Here is an 18,083-nt window from a genome sequence, read left to right on the forward strand (position 1 = left end):
AGAGGTCGCCTGGTATCCCAGAGTCACCGTTCTAGACACCTCACCCAGGTGCCATTCAGCTTTCGGCACGGTTTTCACACCTCCGCTTAGGGGTTAATTCCTGCGGGACCACCCCTGGACAATTGTCCGCGACTGCCTATTTATTTTTCTAACCATATTCAGCAGAAACCCTTCGTACAGGGACCCTCTATCCGCAACCCGAGGACGCGTTCGGTGGCTTTGTCATAGGCCCTTCGGTTTGATTCTATATATATATATATATATATATATACCAAATTTTTTCAAATCAGACATGGTTCTGTACTTGAAATCCCAGAATTTCTCGGGCACGAAATATGTTGTTTTTAGAGTAAGTTGGGCTATACGTATTTTTCCTATTTGTAAAAAAAAAAATAAAGAAGTTTTGCGCATTTGAATTTTGTACTTTATTAAAAAAAAAAAAAACATTTTTTAAACCTCTAACTTTTGGCCTGATTGAGGCATTCATTATTTTGTTTTTGATTCTGATAACTTTTATCGTTTTTTTTCTCAATCCATCGGAAACTTTGAAACAAGATTAAAATTAGCAAAATGGAGGCGGATTTTCTGAAAGAAGTAAAAGTTTAAAGGTGGTTTTTTTTGACAAATTCTACTTTTAATTTTTTCAAAAAAACCGCCGCCGTTTTGCTCATTTTTAGGCTTTTTTAACTTTTATAAAGGCCAACAGTTCTAAAGGTTTAAAAAATACGGTATTTTTAAAGATTTGGAAAAATACTCATGGCCTAATTTCCTCTAAAAACAATATATTTCATCCTCGATAGATTCTGTGATTTCAATTTTAGCACCCTGTTTGATTTGAAATTGATTCGACCAATTATTGTTTTAGAAATCTTTTAAATTTTATATTTGAAAATTTGTTGAATATTGGATTTGTAAATTGTTTATAGTTTTAATGTTTGAAAGTAGAAATACAGAAAAGTAACAACGCAATTCGCGCGCGTGTTTTTACTGCTAGCATCAAAATAATCTTTTATGTCCTCTATTTGACAGAATTGAGAGAATATTCAATCTCGTATCTCTCAAAATCAAAACAAGTATGTATAAGCGCTTAGGTTTTTTCACTGCAGAGTTCAAGTTTATGCAAGGTGCTGTAAGGGGGGCTCGCAAATTGAGGAAAGGTGACAATGTTGAATGTTGAGAAACGGGCGAAGTCAATAATGAATCTATAATTTAAATATAATTGATTTATTAAGGGCATGTGATACTTACAGTTTCCCCGGCTTTTTTTCCACAAAAATGAAAATGTTTGAAAATTGAATTCGGAGATGCTATAAAATATCATAACGGACGTACCCGGACTCTTTTTTGAGGGATAATAACAAAAAAAATTTATTGTGCTAAATAAAAATTTTATGCATATGCATCATTTTGAGGTTACGTCGTTTTTCATCTCTGCCTTTCCGATAATTTGAAAATTATTTATTAAATAAACTTTTTTAGTTTGGAAGTAACGCTCGGGAGAATTGTAATACACATAACCTCGAAATATACACACGTTGTTAGCAAAATCAAATTTTTTTGAAAAATAAACACAAAAAAAGTGTGCGGGGACGTCCATTAGCATGTTCGCTATCATTTCCCAGATTTTGATGACAAAATATTTCTTATCCTAGGAAAAAAGCCGTGGGGATCTAACACTGAAAAAATCGATAATAATTCCTAAGCGCTATGCAAATTAATAACATTTTGCTAAATTAAATCTTTTTTTAATTAACCTACAAAGAAGTGTGTGGGGACGTCCGTTAGCATGTGCGCTATCATTTCCCAAATTTTTAAGACAAAATATTTATTATTCTAGAAAAAAAGCCGGGGGAACCTAAAACTGGTAAAAATCGACAATTTTCTAAGTATCCTACCGTGTGAGTCACGCCTACCCCGAAAGGGAAATGGCTTAATGGTGTAATAATAATAATAAAAATAATAACATGCCCTGAAACCTATTTAAAATTAGTCTCAAAGTCGGTACTTTCTAAGTCCGAGTCGGGGGGCGAAGCCCGATCGAGTGTACGGTGTTGTGTCTGAAAGTTATCGTTAAGAATGGCGTATCGTCGTTGTGGGTGCAAAAAAGAGATTAGAGTTTTAACCAACTATGTGCCGAGATTTGAGTAGTTTTGAGTATTAAAATCTGGCGTGGGGCTACTCCCAATTCCTAGGCTTAGGCCCGCAGAACCGAAGGAAGGTGGGATACTCTTATTAATTGGTTATAGTGCTATAGTTGATTCAGTTTTATATATACTTTAAAAACTTAAACTTAATTTGGTTGAAGTGTGTAATTCATATTATTGCAGGATCAAGATGAATGGAAGGATTTCGAAGAGGAGAAGAAGGACTACTCAGGACTAAAAATAGGAAATTTGCAAGTGAACGAGTCAGCAGATGCAGAATCCGATGATGGTCGGGGTACAGGAGAAAATAGCTCTGACGGAGAATCAGGAGAACCTGGTACCAAACACAGTGGACCTTGGAAGAAAACTGGGCAACCAGAAGTGCATTCGGAAGTAGAGCCAGCTCAAACCCAGGAAGTTCAGAAGCCACAACAAGTCACTACTGGCAGCAGTTACAAACCGCCACACTTAAGAAATCTGTCATCCGTCGCTGCCAGTCCGCGAAATCGAATGAAGAATATGGCACCAGATATTAACAGCGAAGAATATTTCCCAACATTAAGCTCAAAGCAACAACAGGGTAACGAACCCACTGGTCCTTGGGGAAGGCGGTACGTATACTCGATCAAAATTTGAAAATTTTACGATTCTCAAAGAGGTTAAGTAACATGGTATCAATGCATAATGCGAATTAAGACCAAACGGATGAGAATTTTCGTCTACTTTTTGTTTACATAATCTAAAAGATATTGGCAACATGTCCAATTGAGAAATCAAATCCTAGGGCCTCTGCGTTAATTTAACTATAAAAGATGTGTATTACAAACACATTTCGTTGTGTAATTTTCACATTACTGTATGTTTACAATAATGGTCTAATTTTCCTGCAGAAATAATTCGACATAAAATTACCAGTGATCTATATGGGTAATTTATAAGAAAGTGGAGAACGCGCTTATGTCAATTTATATACCTACTGCAATTCTTTAACACTTAATTTATAGTAACACTGTAAAAATACCAAAGATTCTGAAATTAAACAAATCTTGTAATTCCTCTGTTGAACCATTTTTATGGTCCTAATCGTTTAATATAATCATAGTAGTTTTTCTAGGTCTGTCGTTAATGGTAATTTCCTAAAAATATGTGAATCCGGCAGCCAGTGGGAGAACATGCACTTTTTGCGTTAAAGACAGTCTAGAGCCTTAAATTTGAGTCTTATTTTCAATTTGATTTGAAAGTGCATTAAATTCTGAAGAACCCCAAGTTGGGAACTTTTGTTTTCTTCATTTGCTTGTTTAAAAAATTTTCACTCAATGAAATACGTATTAACTAGGTTATATATAATGGTCACCCCGATTCTCTCTGTCTTCCGGGGGAGATGAGGTATTATAACGCCCGTGTTCGGGTTTATTATTCCCTAGAAGTGGAGGCCCAGTCTCTAAACGTGCGGTTTTTTTTACCAGATAGGACAATGTTGGGCTCAGTAATTAGCAGCAGCGGGGTGGATTTAGTTAAGTTTCTAGAATTTAATGATTTCTTGTTATTAAATGGTAGAACTAAAAAATCCCTTGCTTATTTCACATTTAATGCAGGGGCAATCACGGTGTACCCTATAAGGAACTTATGAGGGCTACCTCCCCTCTTTTAGGAAAACTGTAAACCATTTCAGATCCGGAAACGTTAGATTAAAATTGATAAATTTAAGTATGTGGCAAGACTATGCCAACTTTTTTTTTATGTAGCCCTCGCGATCCTCCCAAGCAGATCGAGGAACATCCATCGCATCCTTTCCTGAACCTAGAGATTATTCAGACTGAGATACCGAGTAGCATTTTGGATTGTGAAAAAAGGAAAACCACGCGGTGGGACGGTAATAGTAGTGAATTTTATAGGTTTTTACCGGTATCCTGGTTGTTTCTTCTGAAATTTTTCATTTCAGTATGGCAGGAACGAAGAGTGCGTAAATGCTGGGCGACTATTAACTCTATAATTAATGATTCGTAAAAAAGGTAATAAGGCAACTCCAAACTACAGATACAGTGCAAGTTATAACTAAAATTTTCACGAAGATTCTACTGTGTAAAATTTTGAAATGGGTCAAGTCTGGGGGACACCGTCCGGAGAATCAGGTCGGACCGCAGGGCCGAGAGAAGTTGTTTGGGACATATCTTTGAGCTAAACTTAATTGCTCAAATCCACTTATAATTGACTCGAGGTAAAGTTTATGCATTTTTTGTTGATTTTAAAGGGGCATTCCCTTTAGTGTATCAGTCTTTTTGTTGTGTAAATTTAAAAAAATGGGAGTTAGCACGAAAATATAAAGAATTTTAGTCAGTCTATACAGCAATACGACATTGGTCATTCCTGCGTCAAAAGGGCCCCTATTATTTACACTATTTTTTTCAAAAATTTGAAAACTTCCTAAGAGATCACGCACTCAGGTGCATATCAATTGATTCAATGACACAGTTGTTTTTTGGGGCCTATGTAGATGTCATAGTCGTGCTTGCCAACTCGCCGTCAAAGAAAGATTGATTTTATCGCGGAATGTTGTTAACTGAATTTGCTAACAGTTACTGAAGAGAAATCGAAGATTATGGTATCTCACAAGAGCAGAACTCTAAAGATTATCTCGGTATGACTTTAAGATTCTCATGTTTATATTTAAGGGCATGTGATACTTACAGTTTGCTCGGCTTTTTTTCCACAAAAATGAAAATTTTTAAAAACTGAATTCGGAGATGCTAGAAAATATCATAACGGGCGTCCCCGGACTCTTTTTTGAGGGATAATAACAAAAAAAAAATATTGTGCTAAATAAAAATGTTATGCCTATCTTTCCTTCCGATGCTATCTTTCGTAATATACGTAGTAAATAGTTATATTTTTGCCTAAGTTACTTGAAAAATTTCAACAAATACAATCGGATAACAATTAGGAATGTCAATCTTAAAACCTATCAATTAATCAATAATCCTGGAAGACTCATGAATGCTAGTGTGGGTGCGAGGACACTATGGATTATAATATAGGATACCATACCTAAGTATCACCTCTGGAGGTCTGCTCACTCATCAAGTTCTGAAAAGGGCATTCCCAAATATTATTTGATTGCATTTGTTGAAATTTTCCAAGTGAGCAAAAATATAACTCTACTAAATATAATACGAGAGATAGCATAGCCATGTTCAAATGCAATTTAAGTTAATTATTATTAATATATTTCGTTATCATGGTGTAAGCTGTGTTTTATGCTATTTTCTTTTCACGAATAAATTACCAAAATGTGCAGCTGTTTTAGAGGGGCCTTCGTAACGTTAACAGATAGTATGCTATTCTAAAGTGGGGGCTGAGAGGTATACTGAGCCCATTAAAAGAGTTTTAGACTGCCTTTTATAAAAGAATCTTGTCTCTCTCATTCCATACGCCAGGGTATGCAGTGAGCATACAGGCAGGTCGCCCCATATTTAGCCAGGGATATCTTCAGGTCATCTCTGTTTTGGATGGAAAAGGGCTTGCCTATTTCCGGTTGCAGGATGCCTACGAATATGTCTTAGAAAGTTATATGACTCACAATCACGGTATTCTGCCTGTCATAAATATAATTGCATTCTCCAAGCGAAAAATGTCTTCGTAATAGCGGGGACAGACCGTCCATGTTCATCTCTTGATGCTACTAAGTTGACCAGAAATAAAGATATAATTTTATTAAATTTTCACAAACATTTCACGCTTCTCGATATGGAGAGACTATACTGCTCCGAAATTCTCCAAGTCTTCCCGTTCTAGAAAACCGAGCTTCATATTTACTCACGCGTGCCCCTTGCCCATACACTAAATTCTTAAGGCAATTAAGACGTATTGTCTCAATGACCTCAGACGAAGTTACTTCAACGCAGCTATAGTAGATACTAGTTCGAACCAATTTTGGATACGCTTTCTGAGCTCTAACATGATCCGTTTTCAATTCTTCTTATTGCATGGCTTGTAAAGCTAAAAAATTAATGAATTCAAAAGAATTTATATCTTCTCTGGACAAAAAAACGGGAAAAACTTTGTTAGAAAAAACGTTGTGCGTACAAGATTTTTATAACGATAATGATAATAGTCTTATAATGCCAGGGAAAAATTATTGGGCATCCGTGAAAATAAATGAATAGAAATTAAACTTTCAAAAACATTTATTTTGATATAATTTTAGAGAGTTGCATGGACTTTTTAAGGTTGCTTTTCATGGGGAAACAATTGGATTTTCAAATTAGTACCCACAGAGATTGCGTCTGCATTCCCCATCAAAATATAAAAACATTGACTAAGTCTAATTGTCTACCATTTCCAACCGTCAAGCTTTGGATAGCCCAGTCGGCTTGTAATCCTGCACAATTAGCGTGTTATTTTATTGAATGACCGATCCGTCCCGCCGATGAGATCCTTCTAACTTCTTTTAGAAAGATCCTATATAGAAATTTTTTTTTAAGATATCGACATTAAACATTGATTGAACGTGGATCGATCAGAGTAGAAACTGTAGTCGCCAAAGTAAATAAATTTATTGACTGTTGGATTGGTCGAAATAAAACACGCAGAGATAAGGCACACTGGGGTTAATTCTTATAACAAGGCGTACTCTCGAGCACGAGGGTACAATAAGTGTTCGGTTGAGCGGAATTCGACCGAATGAAACGAAGCAACAAGCTCAGCGCCAGTGGCGCAGTAGGGGCTGCGCACCAGCCGGCTTACTTCGGAAATGTATATTGTACGATGCATTATTACAGTCATATTTCCAACGTTAACAGCTTAAGCGAAGATATGAAACAGCTTCTTCGACATGATTTTGTTGCCAAACAAAAAAGTGTGTATATCAATAGCGTGAAGTATAATTTATTGGTGGGTCAAAGTCATATTCATCTAGATTGCTAAGAACCACACGATTGATTTACAAGGTGATTCTCAAGGTGAGCATTGGTAAGAAACGCAAGTGACAAACCTTCAGCGTCCGTACGAAATCAGATCACAAATGCTAGATAAATGTATGACTGTGCTAAATGACAGTTCAAAGACCTTCATGTCGCTCTTACTTATTCAATGTTTGAAATTATGTTTAAGCAATGAAAAATGGTTGCTAGAAATGGCATTCACCTTTACTTAAGAATTTTATAATTAAAAGTGTTTAATTAAAAGCATTAAGGTTTCTGAAGAGTCAGCCAACTGCGCTACGCCACGCAGTAGCCGCTTCGCTTCGTCGTATAGAACCTTACGTTTTATTTATTTTCTAATTATCTACTAGCGGTCCCAAGATGAAACATTCAACACTTGTGGAGCACATGTAGGGCTTCTTATGGAAAGAAAATTTAAAAATCGGAGGGCTCGTATTTTCAAAAACGCGTTTTTAGTTTTGTAAGTTTCCAAAAGTTAAAAAATTGTTTTTTAATAAAATTTTGTTTTTTTACGGCCGTGAGATGGGTGGTCATAGGGCACGTTGAAATCACAACGAGTTAATTTTCATATAGACGTTCGAGATTCTCATATTCTTTGTATGGCAACTTCAAACGATGTTTTCACTCTTTCGAATTGAATGTATTGCCCTCGTTTTAACTACGCTTGTCAACTTTGATACAGTGAATTTTAAATTCTCGCAAGGTTTATAACAGTTGATGCGACATCCTTTCTATTTGTTGAAACAGAAATATTAGTTTTGCCGGCTGAAAACCATTACATTAATTTTTAATACGCAACCCTGATTTCCCTATTCTGGAACGATATTATACCGAATTCTCATTCATTTTTATCTTTTATTCTAACAAAAACTCTGTGTGTGCATGTGTGTGTGTACTGGGAGATTTAAAACTATCCTATTAAAAATGTAAAACAAATTTAAGTATTTGCTCTAAGATTTATGTAATGTGAGTATGAATACTCCAATGTATATCTGTGTATGTATTGGAGTATTCATATTCACAGTAGATAAAGCTTAGAGCAACTACTTACATTTATTTTACTCCAATATATGTGTATCCAAATATATATAGGAGTATTCAAATTCGCAATAGATAAATCTTGGAGCAAATACTTAAATTTATTTGACATTTTTAATAGGATAGTTTCAAAGCTTTTTGACAAGTTAAGTTAGAGAGACATGCCTGCAAATGTATATGTTGTTACATAGAATTAGGTTACTTTAGTATATACGTATTGTATATTTTTTAAATTAAATTTGTTTCTGAAAAAAGATCTCTTTCGCTCCGCTAGGAATGGAACCACAGAATTTTGGCTGCCGCACAGGTGCTTTTCCCTCAAGCAACTACAGAGATTAAAAGAACAATCATTTTTCAGAAATACACGCAATATTTTGCAAGGCGTTATAATTCAAATTTTTCAAAGAATCTGTATTATCCTAAGAGAATAACAGAAATTCTTTACGCCTTTTCAGAGTAGATAGGTTGCTATAAGATAAACATTTTTTAAATTAAATTTGTTCTGAAAAAAGATCGTATACATGTTCGAAGCTCGGGAAGTTTAAATTCAAATTATAATAATAGATGTTTTCTTAGCATGTGTATTTCTGCTGGTTTGGATTCGTTTTTTTAAATAGATCTCTTGTGTTTTCCATTTCTTATGTACAGAGGTCTTCTTGTCTGGCTGGTATATGCTTCTCTAATCGTTTATACATCTATGTTCATAAATCCAATTACATTTGTTTTCTTTTTTTATTTCATCTTTAGTAGTTCTAGTAAAGTTTCTTAAAAAATATTTTTTCTGATAGCAAAAACTAATTACAGGTTACGTTTTATGAATATTCATCTGAGGTCTAAATTTATGGTGCTAGAATTAAAGAATTAAAGATAATGGCACTAAAATTGAAGGTCATCATGATAACTTTAGACGGAGCCCATAAAATAATAAAAACCATAAAGTAATAGCTAAGAATCAGGGCCAGGCAGGTCATAAGATTGAACGGAGACATGTTTAAGTTCTATACCATGAGTCTAATAAATTTAAAAGATTGGTAGCTGAAATGTTCTTTATTAAAAACAATGGGGATAGATATATTAATGTAGTCACTGACCTTGCCCATTGTAGTGCTCGACATAACATTATTTTAGATTGTATAATTTGATTTCCAATGTCTTGACTCTTTCTTTTTAGTTGAATTAACAAAAAATTGTGAAATTATCAAGTGCACTTCAGTTTCATCAGGTATCATTTTGGAACCTTTACGACGAATTCATTGGTACGTTACAGATTTTGTATGCTTGTACTCCATCTTTTTCTATTTAACCTTCTCGATTTTAAACAAAAAAATGGAGAAGAACACAAGTTACGTCTCTTATTTTAAATTCCAACTTTTGCACTACAATTGACTATAATTCCGAAACATTATTTTTAACATCCAGTCTTTTATTATAAAAAAAATCTGTTTAATAACATCAAATGTCACACAGGTAACTATAATTCATTTTTTACTTTTATAACCTCACTTTTTAAAATGTTAAACTTTTTTACATTTCCAGTCAATTTATTTCATATTGTCTTTTTCCCCCTACTATTTTAACTATAATTTAATATAATATAAAAAAGTCAAAATAAATTTGTTTACAGATTTTTAATCGAGAAGGTTTAATTGAGAATATGGGTTCATTACTAATTTTATAATTATAATAAGTTCACAGATATAGAATTTTTAATAAAGGATCTATAACATCATGAGATCTTAATTGTCTGACGTATGTCAATTTCTTTCAACAACACTACTACAATATAGAAGTATTAAATATATGTTCATCGTTCGAAGTTCGGCAGACTGCACTGCTTGTGAGCTTGCAGAGTTGAGTGGTATGAGGTGTTTTCTAAAGCTGTGACTGGAATCTCTCTTTGTTACTCTCTCTTCCTCTTTCTTTCTTCATCTCGTTCTTTCTCTCTCTTACTCCCTTGCTTCGTTTCTCGTTTCGATTGCATAAGTAAAAAAAATTAATTGTTTGGATTTTTTATCAGGGTTCAGTATTGACTGGAGGCAAAGTAGTAATTGTTTAATCGAGGGCGTAAAGAAGGCTATTTTAAAGAGTGTTTACTTCGTGCCCAAGCGAAGCGAAGCGAGGGCGGCAGTCACGCGAAGCAAAATAGCCTTACGATCTCAATACACGATATACTTTTTGTCCTACTCTCGTTGAAAACAAGCATGTGAAGCAGATAAACGATGTTTGGGGTTCTTGACAATTTTCAATTGTAAGTGAAAGGAAGAAATAGCGTCCTTAGCAGAAGGGAGATTTAAAGGTCCGGCGATGCAATTTTTTTAAAGATACCATACATATAACTTTCTCCACTGGGCGTAATGTTCCATGTAGCGGTTGTTAAGGGAGCTGGGGACATCCGTGGGAATTCTGAGGTGAGTGTGCGAGAGAGACAGAGATATGATAAGCACGCCCCAAAAGGTGGAGCTTCTGAGTGAAAAAAAATTTCGACAGCCAATCACAGTTGGAATATTTTCAGAAAAAAGAGTACATAGTAAAAAAAAGTGTGAAAAAAATTTCCTGTGAGAAAGTAATAATCAGGGGAAAGTCAGCCAGGTTCAGACATTGTCTGGAAAACGGTACCCTTGCAGCGGGTGGTAGTTTGTCGAGCGGGCGGTTTTTGGCCTCGCGAGACCCTCCCATCGTTTGAGATTAGACACAGCGGATAAAAATCAGAATCTTGTACAATATTCATTAATTAAATTTTAATGTACTGCATTAGCCTCGTTATATTATTATGAGTAAATCAAAAAAAGATTGAAAAAAATCGGTTAATATTTTCAATGTTAGTTGATCGTTAAAGCTTTATTTTCCTAACTCGTTTACCAATCCAGGCATTCCACATAAGTTATAATTATTATCAATGGTTTTACATACCTATTTGTTACATGCCTATTGTTTTGTAAATTTGTGAAATAATTATTACTTTTGTTGTTGTTACTATAATACCGTTTTGTATGAAAAAAGTGACTCCTAAAAGTATATATCATTCGACTCAGAATTTTAAGAAACGTGCAAATCCGTTTCGTTCATTTCATTAGAGAATCAAGAGAAAATTCAGAAATGAATCTAAGAAGGTTTTCTTGAGATTGGTGCCAGATTTGAAACACAACGTAGGCATTGTGACTGTCCGGGGTGAGGTAAGGGGCATGCAGTGCAGTGAGTACAACAGGGTAGGCGTGCCTAAAGATCTCCGTAATATTTGGCCGCTAGGATCGGTAGTTACTGGCCTTAAATTGACTCCATGCAGACCCTTCGTTAAGCTCTGTTTTTTCATATTCATTTAAGAAAAATTGTTTATATAGGTACATACACTTGTAGATGAAAAGTCAATAGATGTTGTTAATGTTGTGAATTTATGAAATAATCATTACGAGCCGAGAAATTAGTCTTCAAAAGTAGGGTAACTTTGACTAAGCTTATTGTTAATTTAAGAAATGTTTATTGGAATTTCAAAACACTATATACATAGAGCATTCTTTTCTGAATGCAGAAATATTATATAAGTCATATTTTTCATTGTACTTTCGAAGAAAATATAGTGCAATGATGACCTTACAAAAGCTCATATCCCCAGCCCTCTTAAGTTTCATGTTGGCCCGGTGGTGGAGAGCGCATGTACAAAAGTCGCTGTACTGGAAGTGGCCACATTACGCCTGCTTTACGTGCATGCAATGTCGCGTTTTCAAGGGGGTTCGGACAAAAACATATTAATGTTATCACGGTTTTTCTTTACGGAGTACAGAAGAACGTTTTAATTTTGTTGGTTTTCTTATAATTCACCCTCAATTTCTCAATGAGAATCATCTGCGAAGACAAATCTTTACTAACAAATATATGCGGTTTACGCGCCCTGTACAATTTTACTGTAGGTTTCTTTTAATATCTTAATATTACTTACCTATATAATTTACCTATATTGTACACTTCCAATCACATCTGTATAAAATCAAATAAATGTGAAACGACACATATTGTGTCATATGTTTGGTCTGGACATTTATGTATTAGAAAAGCTTCTGCAGATACTATTGGAAAATGTTCTTTTGTAAAACTTGATATTCCTCATTAAATTTTATGGTAACTTTTTTTTTCAGAAGAGATACCGAAATTCATTAAAGGTTATGTTTAATCACTTAATATTCATATGAATAAAGACATTGACTATTTACTTTTGCATCATCAAAATCTAATCACATTATTGATGGAATTTGTGTTTCAGAGTTTCAAGTTACAGAGTTTAAAGGTTTATTTATTAAATCGTCTTGGGCATCCATATTAGATGTTGTGGTATACCTATTTCCAATTTTTCAGTTTCAAAACGTATGGTAAGCAGCCGGATTCTATTTGGAGTATAATTCAAGAGCCTCACATCAGTCTCATGGCAGAACTTTGAACTTGATACTTCCTTCTATGGTCTCTTCATACTAGTATTAATTTCTCATTCATTCTTTATCGTGTCTGTTATTGTCATATTGAATGATTCTTTGATCATCTGTCTCAACAACGGAATCAATAAGAAACAATTATCACACGTCAATGTGCGATTGGTTCCATACATCAGAGCAGTTACTTCTCGAAAAATATGTTCTGCCACTAATTCATTCTTGACTCGTATAGTGTCTTTCCCTAAATAAGGAATTGCATTGATATGGAAACAGAAAATAAACTCGTAGAAAATATTTATGGTCGAGTAAGAAAATAACACATAAGATGCTGTATTTACTTTTTTCAACACTCACACACGCAAAAATACCGGAAAAAAGAAGTAAATAAAACAAATTCACACAGCTGGTACACTAAGGGCCCGTGCAGGCCGCAGTCCACTTCACTTGACGGTCACGTCCACACTGACGCTTCTGGGACCACGCTTGTAACTCGAAAATATTAAGAGAACCTCTAAAAAAAGACAGACTGTTTGGAGTCAGTTTTACTCCGGTCTTGACAAAAAATTGTGGGAAAAACTGACTATCTTATAAAGGATAGTTGGGATTGCAAAAATAAAATCGATAAAATCACAGTCCCAAAATACTTAATTATCATATACCTTGATATCGTGTCTTATACAATATCTTATTATATCAAATCAGAGTCGCAATAGGGAAATTTATAAAAGAAACTGAACCTCACACGTTTTTATCTAAAGAAGACACACGGGCGGTTAAACTTGGCTCTTGGTGGGGGGCTGTCGAACTGCACTAAATATAAATTCCCTGAATTTTCGTCTGGAACCCATTTCTTTCCAGTATTAAATTGTTTCTAGGTTCAGGAATATTTGAATGTAGACTTAATGATATTCATTATATACGAGTATATATACATACTAATCCTTAGGTTCTTTAAAAATGTATCCATAATCATCCAGCATCAAGTATTTCTTGGGCAAATAATTGCTGTGAATTTATGAAATCGAAAGTAGTACTAGCTTGAATAGATTGAAATACTCAAAGCTCTCGACTTATCGGCGAGAAAATCATAGGCATCTGCCTTTGAAGCTTAACAGCTCAGTAAAAAAAAATGCTAGTGCAACAAAAAAACAGTCATATGAAAGCTGAAAGTGTTCTACGTAAATGAGCTTGAAGACGTTTATGTAAAAAAAAAAATTTTGCACTTAGCAGCCTGAAAAATGAAAAAAAGTAAGGATTTTCGGGTACATTTAGGAACAGTCAAGTTCAGAACATTATTTCTTATACAAGGGACGATGGGAAAATTTTGAAAAAATTCATGAGTATGAGGCAAACTGTTGTGAATCAGTTGCATTTGAGAAATTTTAAAAATAATAAAAATCGTTGCTGAAAATCACAAAAATGTGCAACTATATTATCTTCAGTTCTAATACAGATATTAAAGCGATTCAAACTGCAAACTGTAATGGGTAGGCTCTGTAATTATTTCCGATCTCCCGGAAGGATGTGATAGTTTGTGATAATCGCAATATTTTTAAACTTTTTTTTGTTGGAAAACAAGTGACAGCAAGCAGGGGGGGGGGGGGTCTTTTTTTTACTGCCGACCGCTGGTCTCTTTCTTCGACTCGTAGCCAGGTGCCATCCAAGGATTCAGAACCACGGGTCGAAGAAAGGCACCAGCGGTATGCAGTTAAACAAAAAAGACCCCCCTACCCCTGCTTTCTGTCACTTGTTTCCCAACAAAAAAAATGTCTAGAAATATCGCGACTTTCACAAAAACTAAGACTATAACATCCTACCGGGTGATTGAAAATGTTAAGCTCTTAAGCTTCAAAGCTATATTAATTTATAGTATATTATAAAGCCTATGCTTTTCTCGTCGATAGTAGATGCAGACGATATTCGGGGACGATGCTACGACAACGGTTCTAACAACTGTGGTCAATTCAAATGAGTGCAAAGCAGAATTTTGCAAATAAAGCCGAGAGCTTTTTTCGTTCCTTGTAATCCGCATAGCCCGAACTTATTTGTAAATGATGTTGCCAAGGGCAATGTAGAAATGGTAAATTTTTTGGGCAATGTACAAGAATTATATAACTTTCTTTCGGCGTCTACAAAGAGATGGGATGTGTTATAATTTTTTATCTTCCATAATTAACACGAAAACCGCTATCTTAGCGACACCACATTGATAAAGCTCATGATAGTTAAATTAAAATCTCAGAGGAAGACAGTGATATGTCAGCGAGACAATAAGCCTTATGCTTAGCAACAAAAATCAAGAGCTTTAAGTTCCTGTGTTCCACTGTAATATGGACTAAGTTTTATTGAAGATTAATGTGGCTAGTAAACTGTTATAAAATCCTCACATTATTCTCCTGGAACCGGTTAAAATTTTTGAAGATTTAAGTATGGTTTTCACTGAAAAAAGAACTGACGAAGCTTTCAAAGAATATCTGACTGAAGCTACACATTTAGCAACAGCTTTAAAGATAAACATCAAGTTTAAAAACCTGATGGTTACATGCGACAAAGAGTAGATGATCCCGAGAACAGTTTTAAAGTTGATTTTTAATTCACAATCTTAAACGTAATAATCATGTCCGTGCAAGAGCAGTTTGAGTTTATTAGACAATTCGAAAATATTTTCGGTTTTGTTTTTAACTACCCTTCTAAAGATGGATAAGTTAAACATTCTTGAAAAGTGCAAGAATTTACAAAAAAATCTTACAAGCGAAGGCAAAAATCGCTCAGATATAGTTGGCGTGGTATTGTATAATGAACTTATTGCGTTAAGAACTTACCTCAATCCGAACATGAGTGCAAATGAAATTTTGTCGTTCATACTAAAAGAAAACTTGCATCTCGTGTTTCCAAACACGTTCACAACATGCGAACAGAAATGGGGGCAAAGAGACTGTCAAACTTGACTATGATATCAATTGAACGAGTGATTACGAATTTATTGGATGTGTCTGAGCTGGTTGAAGAATCTGTCCAGATTAAATCAAGGCGAGCATATTTCTTTTGAATCCTTATTATATGTAATTAATGTGTATAATAATATTAATGTAAATAATATCAATAATGTTTTTAATAAAAATAGAGCATACGTCTGTAGAGAATGTCTTTTTTTTCTTTTCTTCTAAGAAAAGGGGCAGGGGGCGGAAAAACGGTTGCACACAGGCGGCCAAATATATAGCGCCGGCCCTAAATATAACCAACAAAGTTACGGGTTACCCATGGGATCTCCAATATCAGCTCCTGATAGCACTAAAGGACTTAGAACTACTGATGAATATGTTGCAAGAAATGTCTAACCTTCTGATATGTTAAAAATTAAAATTACTGAAAGATACAACTACATAATTAATTCACAAAAAACTATCCGCAGCCTAAAGATAGAAACGTTTGAAAAATGGATGTATTACCATAAATTTAAAGCTTAAATGAGTGTTTCTTTAGAATTTTGGAAAAAGTAACCTTCAATTAGTTTTGGCCATCAAGAATAATTTTTTTTAAACTTAGACGTACTAAACATAAAATAAAAAAAGTTAACAAATGTAACAGCTTTAAAAAAATTGATGTAAAATGTGTAAAAGGAACATACATTAGTAAAACCAGCAGACCTCTGCACACAAGAAATAAGGATCAGGAAGATCTATTGAAAAAAAGGAACTAGCACAGTTGTAGCTAAACATGCTTTTGCATAAGCATGCATAGCTTAGATGCATAACTTTAACTTTGATTTAAATAACGTCGACATTTTAGAATTAGAACCTCTTCTTGATAAGCGTTTACTCTTAGAAATGATACATATACAAAGAGATAAAAATTCGAATAATTTTAATTCAGATATTCAAGAGTTGATTACCATATACAATAATTTAATTGAACAATTGTACATCCCAAAAACATCTATTAATATAATTTGAATTTCCTGGGCTGCAGACATATATATGTATATAATACATTAACCGAACCCCTTATAATGACCAGCACCCTGCATCTCTGAGTTGAATGTGTCCTGAATGTAGACCGTGGCGCTGCCTGTTTACAAGGCTGATCGTCATTTTTGAACTGAATTCAAAGTTTTTTTTTTAATTAGTGCCTGACGGTGTAACGATTTTGGGATTGGTAAGTACATAAGTTGTTTCTTTTTTAGTTTTTTTTTTAAATTTAATCACTTGACATGTTAGAAATGAAAATATTGAACAAAAAAACGTTAAATAATAATATTGATACGAATTTTTCGCTTTTTAATTAGTTTTCAGACATTAAAAATTAGATGAACAGTTTTAAAACAAAGCTTTTGTTAATGTTTAATTTGTACATGACATTTTCAGAATTTTTAATTTAGAATTTACAAATATTTTTAAATTTCTGAGTTACTAGAAAATTAATATGCAAATTATAAGAGTGCAGTTAAAAATTTTTTTTTTTAATTTCAAGAAAAATTCCAATAGTTGCAAAAGATATTCAGAACGTTTAGAAATTTTAAGAAGAGTCCAAAATAATTTAAAAAGATTTCAAAATTTGTCAATGAAATGTAGAATTTCAAAGATTTAAAAAAAGATTATGTTTAACATAACAATCTAGGTATTATTAAATCCAGATTTTTTTTATGAAACCTTTAAACGTAAATCTAAGTTGATTTATGAGTAGTCACAAAATTCACTTTTGATAGTCACAAAATTCACTTTATTGACAAGCAGACTTAGTTTTCAACCATTTTACTCTAATAAGTTGAAGCAAAATAGTTTCTTCACTTTGAAAACAAAACTTTATAATGGATACTTTTAACAATTTGGGAATTGTTTCTTGTTGCGAGAGCGATCCTTCTCAGAGCTCGGCAGTACTCAAACTGGCAGTTTTCACGCATTCTTACATACCTCTAACATACCGCCCGCTTCGTGCTGAGCATTTAGCACGAAATTAGTAAGACATCGCTGATTCTATGAGCCGCCCGCGGTGCAAGAAATCTAGCATGCAGTAACTTATTGTAAGAACATTCTTTATAGACTTCATATACACATCTTCGTTGTATTTAAGTCATTTGCACAATAATAGTTATAATTATATAAGTGCAAAACAAGTAAAAGACCCAAAAAAAAATAATAATAGCAAAAAAAATTATAGAAAAGATCTTCTAAGAGAGTTTAGTGTTTATACTATCAGTTAACTCAGCAGCTCCGACCGCGCTGACAGGCAATAAACAAAGTTTTGAAATTGGTCGACCGAATTCCGAAGTGGCAGTTTTAACGCGAACGGTACGAATCAGACCGTCTTTTCCTGGGTAGCATTTAAGTATGCGACCCATTTGCCATTTAGAAGGAGGGAGCGCATCATGCCTGATGAGCACCATTTCACCCGTTTTAATATTAGTATCCTGTTGTTTCCATTTGTAGCGTTGCTGTAAATCAGGGCTCGCCACTTCAAGCAGGTGTTGGCTGCCACGACAAGTGCATGGCTGCCATCAATTTTTTCTGTCATTTTTTTCTTCGTTTTCCAGGAATCGAGCG

The 18,083-nt window shown here is 34.2% G+C and overlaps 1 protein-coding gene across 1 annotated transcript in view; it reads left to right on the top strand.

The window, feature by feature from the left end:
* The first annotated feature begins 570 nt into the window (after positions 1-570).
* The window catches only part of LOC117175585 (protein CDV3), an 81,556-nt gene continuing 64,043 nt past the window's right edge, over positions 571-18,083 (top strand). The window contains exons 1-2 of the mRNA XM_033365292.1: positions 571-594; positions 2,328-2,755. Coding sequence (XP_033221183.1) covers positions 571-594; positions 2,328-2,755 — 452 coding nt within the window. The remainder of the gene's footprint in view (positions 595-2,327; positions 2,756-18,083) is intronic.

The sequence above is a fragment of the Belonocnema kinseyi genome, chromosome 6 (assembly GCF_010883055.1).
Source record: "Belonocnema kinseyi isolate 2016_QV_RU_SX_M_011 chromosome 6, B_treatae_v1, whole genome shotgun sequence".
NCBI classification, from domain to species: Eukaryota; Metazoa; Arthropoda; class Insecta; order Hymenoptera; family Cynipidae; genus Belonocnema; species Belonocnema kinseyi.